Below are 8,399 nucleotides of genomic sequence, written 5' to 3'. Positions count from 1 at the left end.
GCAGCGAGCTTTTGGAGCCAAGCGGTGCCCTCGCCGCTCCAAGAGAAACGACCAGTCGCGGCTGTGTAATTCGTACTGCAACAATTCTGTGCCAATTGGCACGCTTGGTGCTCGCTGAGGGTGCTGGGACACGACGTCGGCCTCGTCACGGCGACGCTTCAAGCAACGCGTCGAGGCGGCGCAAACCAACCAACGTTGAACAAAGTAAAATGTTTCGTCCTTGGGGCGAGAGAAATCCAACCATTCGGGAGGAACCAACGAGATACTCGCGCTTATTCGTACTAGTACCGAGGTAGGAGAATGCTTTCATCCGAATTGACCCAACCACCACCATCGTCTCGCTCGGCACTTGAGCCTGACTCCGCGTTGCGGTTTGGTCGAGCGAAAAGGGTTTCGAAGCTTCTCGAGACGTGGGACACGAGCCAACGGTTCTGCAGCGCAGACAATTCGATGCTCTCACTTTGAAAAAGGAACGATGCCACACGCAAACGACCACGGTGCTGGCCACGGCGGCGGCCAGAGCAACGCGACGGGGTGGCCCAACACGACCAAGCACCACGACGGCGGGCACAAGCCCGAGCCCCACGCCCACGGCGGCGCCCACACGACGGGCAACATGAGCGGCGGCGTCGGCAAGCAAGGCAACCATTTGGGCGGCAACCAAGGCGGTAGTGGCGGCAAAAAGTAGGGTCCTGTGACCCCATAATGGTTGAATTCAGGAAGGATGATGTACCATGTCCCTGCCTGAACAACAACTTGTCGTGGAATATTGTCCCAAGTGCAGTGTAAAAGCCTCGTGGTGGCTGACGTGGTGGTAGGTTTCCTCAACTATATCTCGTCGAGGTACCAGCTGTCACTCCATCGCCAGCGTTTGACCTTACGCTTAGAGCAGTCCGAGTCGATAGCACCATCTAACTAAGAGATCAGTAGACCAAATGAAGTGCTAAAGACAAAAAGTCACAACCCATAGGGTTAGGGTATTATTCCTCCGCGATTACTAGTACACTTGAGCAAGATGAGTCCCGCGCCGTCACCACCAGCTAAACCACGGTTCACCGAGATAGTTGATACGGAGATGGTTAGTCTTTGTGTATTTTACGTCATTGAATCGAAAATACGGAAAAGCACATGTATATGTCAGGGTTAGGGTGCATGAATACTGGCATTTGCTATTGAAAAACGCCGTCGTCGACGAAAAGAGTCGTTCCCAGCCCGTTGACACACTACCGTGGGCTCGCAAGGCTGCTCGTGAAAGGATCCAGACGGCTGCAGATCGTCTCCAACACCACAGACATACCAGTTTATCCAGACTCAAACTCAAATAGAAAGGCCTTTTTCGTTGGGCCTTACGAAAGACGCAAGCGCTTGGCTGCTGGTGCATCCATCTCCTTGGTCTCGCCTTCGTTCGTCGGCAGCTCGTGCTTCAAACGCTCAATCAATGCCGTCACGCGGGCCAGCATCGCGACCTTTGCCTTGTGTGCGAGCCACTCGGGCTCGGAGACTTGACCCGGCTGCCGGACTTTTTCAAGGAATAGTGGACCTTCGAGATACATTCGCGTCTCGTCTGCGGGGTCCGTGTCGACAAAGCAGAGACGTGCGGCGTCTGCGTCCACAACGCGCACCAGGTCCGGGCACAGCTCGTTTCTGCCGACATGACAGGGCTCTGACGCCTTGTCGGCTTCGCCAGCAAATGCACAGGCACTGCGACACTGGTGGCAGTGTCCGTTGTCGAGGCTTGGGTGCGGCTGCATCGAAAAGTTAGAGACGACTGGAAGCGGCGGCTCGCCAGCAAACCGATCGACGGCTGCCGTCGCCAGCAGGCGATAGACGGCAGAGGCATGGTCGAGGCGCGACACAACCGGCAATAGCAGACTGTCCTTGACTTCGAGCGTTGCGGGCAAGGACCGTAACCACGTCGAGGCAAAGAGATGGGTGTGGTTCGGAGCAGCATGCTCCAACGCGTCCACCGTGTCGAGGAAGAGAAAGACGCCAATCGGGGCGGCGGCGTCGTCCTTGGTCGCGTACACTGGCCGGCGCCACGCCTGTTGCCACAGCGAGTGGTCTGCGAGCGTCTCGACCACACGATCGACGCTGTCGACGAGCAGTGGGCGTAGAAGCGCCGTGTCTTGAAATTGCGACGTGATCGAGGCAACGGCGGGAAGCATCCCGACACCCCAAATTTGCTCGCACGCGGCAAAGAGCTCAGCATCAAACCGCTGCGCGAGACTCGCCAAGGCGAGAACGGCCGCGGCGATGTCGATACAGCCCTCCAGCCTGAAGGCGACGTCTATTGGCATCGTTCGAACGGCTTCAAGGATCTTGTCTATCACGGTCACCGGCAGTGGCAGCAGTGGCTGGCAGCGCAGCGCCGACGCCAGACCCACAGCAATGTCCTTGAGGAGGTCAAGTCCGTGGGTTGGGCACTCGAAGCTCACGACCGTCGGGAGCGCTGGAAAGAGGTAGGCGTCAATCGCTGTGACGAGGACCGGCGGCAAGCGTACGTAGTTGGCATCGAGGAGTTGCGGCACCGTCGTTCGCACATAGTGCTCGAGCAAGAAGAGGCCTTTGAGAAAGATCGGGCCGCGGCCGGACCAGCTTTGCTTGGTAAGCAGACCCGGTGTTGCCCGTACAATATGGTAGCAGCGCTTGAAGAGCTCCGCGTCGAGCGCCTGACGAAGCGGTGGGCACACGCGCGACTCCGTGTCGAGGCCAGCCAAACTCGTGAGTAGCTGAAGAGTTTCGTCTGCGTGCGTCTTGATCCAGCGCTGGACGAGCCCGAGCATGGCAGGCTCCAGCGGGCCCCAACCGTGCAACGCCAAGAGACTGCAAATGATGGGCGCAATATCGGCCAACGGAAGCGCATCCTCCACCGTGATGTAGTCCGAGAGGAAGAGACCGGAGAGCTCGACGCTCTTGAGGGCCATCAAGATGCGCTGCATGCGCTCGAGGTGCCGCGGTACACCTTGGCGCTTTCGCTCGAGCGAGAAGCAGACGCGCCGGGCGTGCGACTCGATGGGCAAGCGATTGGAGACGTGAAAGATGGACATGGCCGCCAGCACGAGCTCCCGCGTCTCTGAAATACCAAGGTACTCGCCGTCGTCTTCTGTCGTGAGCCGCTGCGTCAAGACGGAGAAGACTCCAGCGATACCAACCAAGCTCAACCGGTGACGCTTGGGCCAAAAGACGATGGCGCGTGACGGATTGTTGAACGCGCGGGCGGTTGGCGGCGGCAGCAACAAGAAACCTTCGATGTCCTTGCGAAGGCAGCCGTTGACAACGGCAGTAGGCATGGCGCACGACGGGTGCGGCAAGAACGTCTCGATCGTCGTGCCGGATTCACGGACGTCGAGTGGCGAGGCCAACATCATAGCATCCCGTCGCGAGAAGGGCGTTTACCAACGCCACGTCGAGACCCACGATTCGAAGGAAAGGGCGTCGTGGCTACTAGGTGAGCGGATGCCCTTGCCGAGTCGCTGGATTCCCTCAATGGGCGACTGCGCAAGCGCCTGGAATGCTGCGGTCGCAGCCTCGAGCGTTGGCGGTGCCACGGGACCGTCCACGCAGTACAAGCGATAGACGAGCGCGACACGGCGTCCGGACGTGATCGCTTCGGACGCGATCGTCGTCGAGAGATAGGTGGCTGCGAACGCAGTCTCGACCAGCGGCGTCTTGTCATCAAACGTCTGCGACTGCCCACTGTACGTAAACGTGAGAGCGCCGCCTTGGTGCATCGACGGAAGCAGCACGATGACCACACCAAAGGTCGTTGCGCGGATGACCTCGTCGGCGGTAGGAAGCAGGCGAAAGCTCTCGGCATCCCCGACGTCGTCGACGACCAGGTGCGAAAGTACCATCTCGGCGTTGCTGGACGGCACGATGCCTTCGACAGAGCCTTCGTAGACCGCAGCGAGCATGTCGTCGTAGTGCTGAGCGTATCGCGTGTCAATGGCAATGTCGGCGTTCGGAATGATCTTGGTGGTAGGGTACAGCGCCGCGATCTGCTGCGCTTGCGTGGCGCCGAGCGGCCACGAGAGCGGCTCGTCCATGCCTGCAAGCGTCAAGAGGATGGGCGCCGGGTGCGGCAGCGCGCCAATCGCAGCAAACATGCTCGGCTCGTGGAGCAGGTTGTACGCCGCTTCCAATGCGGCCGTGCTCGGGTTCGTCATGCCACTCAAAATATAATCGAAATTACCGGCCACGTTGCAATAAAACCGTCGGCGGTGCTGGACAAGTTGAGTGGAATACTCAAAAGCTATTTGAATGGGTAATTGGTATTTATTGTATAATTGTTTTACAATATACTTTGCAATATACCGTCCAATAAATTGACTCTTGCGGCTTGGTATCTTGCCCAATTCCCTCGGGATGCATGCACAATACTAGGTCTAGAGGTAAGCCATTTAACGATGCGCCCCTTGCAAGATCGACCAGCTCGCACCTCCAACGCTTAATGCATAGACGAGTGCAAGAAATTATACACAAACCTGGTCCTCTCCGAATAACGCACTCTTGAACGACTCGCCAACACCGCTCTCAATGCCGAAATACCTCCAGTGTCCGTGGCCGTGAGCTCAGAAAACAGCAGCTGTGATATCTTATTGCACTTTGACCTCAACCCCAAGTACAATACCCATCATGGTATGCCACCGACCGGAGAATCTCTAGTCTCGTGCGATCATACCACACGTCAATTGTGACCCCTTTGCGAATACACATCGCCGACGAGATCAACGAAATATGCAATGTAGTATACAAAGCTCCACTATGCCCGGCGCACGCGCTTGACCAACGGCGCATCGTCGTTCTCTTGGTCATGGTTGTGTTTCCCAGACATCTGGCCCTTCAACGCCTCGACCGCAGCCGCTGCCGCCACGTGGGCTGCAATCCGGCCTTGCTCGAGGTACGCACGCCACTCGGCATTGGGGCCGAGCTTTTCAATGCTAAACCCCTCGTAGATGACCCGATATCTGCGGACGGAAACACGCGCATCGTCTTCGGAGACAATGCGAGCGAGGGTCGAACAGCGATCGTCCCAGCCACAGCTTATCGCAAGCGTGTCCGCTTGACTGTAAAAAGCGTGGACATGGTTGCACTGCTGGCAGTGGTCCGGGTTGAGGTCCTCGGGCGGCGCGATTGCAAAGGCTGGTGCGACGACTGGGAGCGGTGGCAAGTGCGTCGACCGAGCGATTGCTGCCGTTGCCAGCAGTCGGTAGACGGGACTGCCCTCGTCAAGACGGGCCAGCACGGGCAAGAGGTGTCCGTGCAGCGCGTTGCGAGTCGTTGGCAGTGCCTGCAGCCACATCGTCGCAACCGTGACCATCTTGGCCGGAGCCAGCTGCTCCAAAAGGTGCAGCACATCCAGGAAAATCACGGCACCCATTTGGACCCAATCCTTGTCCTCTTCGGTCGGACGGGGCAACCACTCTGGCCACGCCGTCTCGACAGCGAGCGTCTCGAGGACGGCGTCAATATACGCAAGAGCGAGCTGGCCCAAGAGCGTCGTGTCGGCAAGATGCGGCTGAACCGACGCAATGGTACGAAACAAGGCAAGTCCCCAGACGGCCACACACGCGTCGAAGAGAGCTGCATCGAGACGCCGCGTGTGGCTCGCCAAGAAGAGAACGGCCGCCGCCGCGTCTCTGTACAACACGTAGCATGCGTGGAAGTAGATTCTGTACGTGTTCGCCGACCGGAGCGTCCGAACGGCCTCAAGAATGCCATCGACGATGTCGACTGCCAGTGGCAGCGACGGTTGGCGGCGCATGGCTGAGGCAAGCGCAACGGCGTAGACCCGGAGCAGTTGGTCCGGCAATGCGAACTGGAGCACCGCCGAGGGTTCGAAAAGGTATGCGTCGATCACGGCGACAAAGGGCAGCGGCAGTCGTTGACTCATGTAGTTGGCTTCTTGGAGTTGCGGCGCGGTCACTTGGACATAGTGCTCGAGTACGAGGACTTCCTCGAGAACGATGTGGCTGCGTTCATACCTACGTGGTGCGGCCCAGACATTAGGTGTCGCGAGCAGAGCATGGTAGCAGCGCTTGAAAAGCTCGGCCTCGAACGGCTGCTGCAGTGGTGGGCACAATGGCTTAAATGGTTCGAGGCCGGCCAAGCTCGTGACCAACTGAAGCGCTGCAATTGCATTCTCCGTCGCCCAGCGCTGGACGAGGCCGAGCATCGCCGCGCTAAGCGGCTCCCAGCCGTGCTTGGTCAAGAGACGGTACACAAATGGTGCGATTTCGAGAAGAGGATAACGGTGCTGGACCATGATATAGTCCGAGAGGAAGAGGCGCGAGAGCTCGACGTCGTTCAAGGCCACCAAGATGCGCGTCATGGACTCGAGGTGCGAGGTTTGCATGGTTCTCACATGCGACGCACTGCGGATGCCAAAGACAGGCATGGCTGCCAGCACAAGCTCGCGAGTGTCGGCGACTCCAAGGTACGCGTCATCCTCGTTGTGCGACGCGTCACCATCCTCGTGCAGCTGCGTCCCGAGCCGCTTCTCCAAAAAGGCAAAGAGACCGCCGACGTCCACGATGCTCGCGCGATACCGCTTGGGCGCAAACACAATCGCGCTCGACGGACTTTCACTCGAGTTTCGAGGCGGCTGAAAGAGAAACCCTTGGATCGATTGGCCCCGCCAGTGCCGGGCGACGGCGTGTGGCATGTTGCACGCGGGATGTGGTCGGAGGTTCTTGACATGGCAGTCGCGACCTTGTGGCTCAACGTACAGAGGGGCGAGGCTGACGTCAAAGCAGCCGGTGGCGAGAAGCGCGTCCACAAACATCTTATCCTTCATACCGAGCGATTCGAAGGAAAGGGCGTCGTGGCTACTAGTTGAGAGGATGCCCTTGCCGAGTCGCTGGATTCCCTCGATGGGCGACTGCGCGAGGGCCTTGAATGCTGCGGTCGCAGCCTCGAGCGTTGGCGGCGCCAGGTGCACGGGGCCGTCCACGCAGTACAAGCGATAGACGAGCGCGACGCGGCGTCCGGACGTGATCGCTTCGGACGTGATCGTCGTCGAGAGATAGGTGGCTGCGAACGCAGTCTCGACCAGCGGCGTCTCGTCATCAAACGTCTGCGACTGCCCGCTGTGCGTGAGCGTGAGAGCGCCGCCTTGGTGCATCGACGGAGGCAGCACGATGGCCACACCAAAGGTCGTTGCGCGAACGACCTCGTCGGCGGTCGGACGCAGGCGAAAGCTCTCGGCGTCCCCGACGTCGTCGACGACCAGGTGCGAAAGTACCATCTCGGCGTTGCTGGACGGCACTATGCCTTCGACAGAGCCTTCGTAGACCGCAGCGAGCATGTCGTCGTAGTGCGGAGCGTATCGCGTGTCAATGGCAATATCGGCGGTCGGAATGATCTTGGTGTCGGGGGTACAGCGCCGCGATCTGCTGCGCTTGCGCGGCGCCGAGCGGCCACGAGAGCGGCTCGTCCATGCCTGCAAGCGTCAAGAGGATGGGCGCCGCGTGCGGCAGCGCGCCAATCGCAGCGAACACGGTGGGCTCGGGCAGCAGGTTGTACGCAGCTTCGTACGCAGCCGTGCTCGCCTTCATGTGCTGGCTTTTCCACAGTGCCCACGGTTTGCCTAAAATGGACCTCAAATTGCCTTTTTCGAGTCGATTTTCGGCAACCAGTGCCTTGAAGAGCCTGAAATGAGGCATTCCATTGAAACCCAACATCGGCTCACTCACTCAAGCGTCCCAGACAGACTTGACTCACTGCAACGCCTGAATTTTAGGGACCGCTGGTAGCGTTCAGGCTAAATGCTACTGAGGTTCTCTGAGCTTCGACGCAGTGCGGCCCGTCAACGTTGTTCGAGATCCTCACATGGAAAACAAACTCCACCGGCCCGGGCAACGTCTCCAGCGACGTCGTAGCTGGTTGCGTTCACCATGTCGACGGCTTCGCGAGCCCTTCACACTGGGCTCCTCGCCATGACGATCGTTCAAACAGCTTCTTACGTACGTGGGTGGTGTTGAAAAACACCGGTGAGCAAGAAGCTCACAAAATAAAATACAAAAACACACACACATGCAAACGCGCTCACACGACCGCCATGATGTCGCTCGCGTCAAAGGTGAAGGGCGCAAAGAGCTGCGGCGACTTGGGCTTGGCCGGCGCGCTGGTCGTCGTCGGTGCAGCCACCGGGAGTGGCGGCGGCGGCCCCTGGGGCAACGGCGGCGACGGTCCGGGGGAAGCGGCGGCGGGAGCGGCGGCTGGAACCCCGCCGTGTGCACGTACTTGGTCGTGACCTTGCCAAAGTCGTGCGGGTTGCCATTGTACGTAAACTTGACGCCCGTGAGCTGTTCGTTGACGCTAAACATCTCGTCGACGTTGAAGCTAAAGCTCGCGTCGCGGGCGCCAAACGTCTCTTCGTTCACGTCGTCGCTGGCCGT

General features: G+C 59.3%; 5 protein-coding genes across 5 annotated transcripts; 1 reads left to right on the top strand and 4 right to left on the bottom strand.

Annotated features, from left to right (window-relative positions):
• Nucleotides 1-475: 475 nt before the first annotated feature.
• On the top strand, nucleotides 476-748 carry SPRG_09987 (hypothetical protein; the record flags this gene model as incomplete). Its single annotated transcript, XM_012350741.1, has 2 exons — nucleotides 476-668; nucleotides 720-748. The coding sequence occupies 2 exons, from the start codon at nucleotides 476-478 to the stop codon at nucleotides 746-748; spliced, it is 222 nt and encodes a 73-aa protein (XP_012206131.1).
• A 556-nt stretch (nucleotides 749-1,304) lies between these two features.
• Nucleotides 1,305-3,365, bottom strand: SPRG_09986 (hypothetical protein; the record flags this gene model as incomplete). The annotated part of the gene is made up of 1 exon (XM_012350740.1): nucleotides 1,305-3,365. The coding sequence occupies one exon, from the start codon at nucleotides 3,363-3,365 to the stop codon at nucleotides 1,347-1,349; it is 2,019 nt and encodes a 672-aa protein (XP_012206130.1). The 3' UTR covers nucleotides 1,305-1,346.
• A 27-nt stretch (nucleotides 3,366-3,392) lies between these two features.
• Nucleotides 3,393-4,166, bottom strand: SPRG_09985 (hypothetical protein; the record flags this gene model as incomplete). Its single annotated transcript, XM_012350739.1, has 1 exon — nucleotides 3,393-4,166. One exon carries the CDS (start codon nucleotides 4,164-4,166, stop codon nucleotides 3,393-3,395), a length of 774 nt encoding a protein of 257 aa, XP_012206129.1.
• Nucleotides 4,167-4,762: 596 nt separating this feature from the next.
• Nucleotides 4,763-7,556, bottom strand: SPRG_09984 (hypothetical protein; the record flags this gene model as incomplete). The annotated part of the gene is made up of 2 exons (XM_012350738.1): nucleotides 4,763-7,256; nucleotides 7,381-7,556. 2 exons carry the CDS (start codon nucleotides 7,554-7,556, stop codon nucleotides 4,763-4,765), a joined length of 2,670 nt encoding a protein of 889 aa, XP_012206128.1.
• Nucleotides 7,557-8,046: 490 nt separating this feature from the next.
• On the bottom strand, nucleotides 8,047-8,327 carry SPRG_09983 (hypothetical protein; the record flags this gene model as incomplete). Its single annotated transcript, XM_012350737.1, has 2 exons — nucleotides 8,047-8,125; nucleotides 8,149-8,327. 2 exons carry the CDS (start codon nucleotides 8,325-8,327, stop codon nucleotides 8,047-8,049), a joined length of 258 nt encoding a protein of 85 aa, XP_012206127.1.
• Nucleotides 8,328-8,399: the final 72 nt, after the last annotated feature.

The sequence above is a fragment of the Saprolegnia parasitica genome, assembly GCF_000151545.1.
Source record: "Saprolegnia parasitica CBS 223.65 unplaced genomic scaffold supercont2.69, whole genome shotgun sequence".
NCBI classification, from domain to species: Eukaryota; Oomycota; class Saprolegniomycetes; order Saprolegniales; family Saprolegniaceae; genus Saprolegnia; species Saprolegnia parasitica.
The sequence above is the reverse complement of the archived record's forward strand: the minus strand, read 5'-3'. Positions and strand labels throughout refer to the sequence as shown.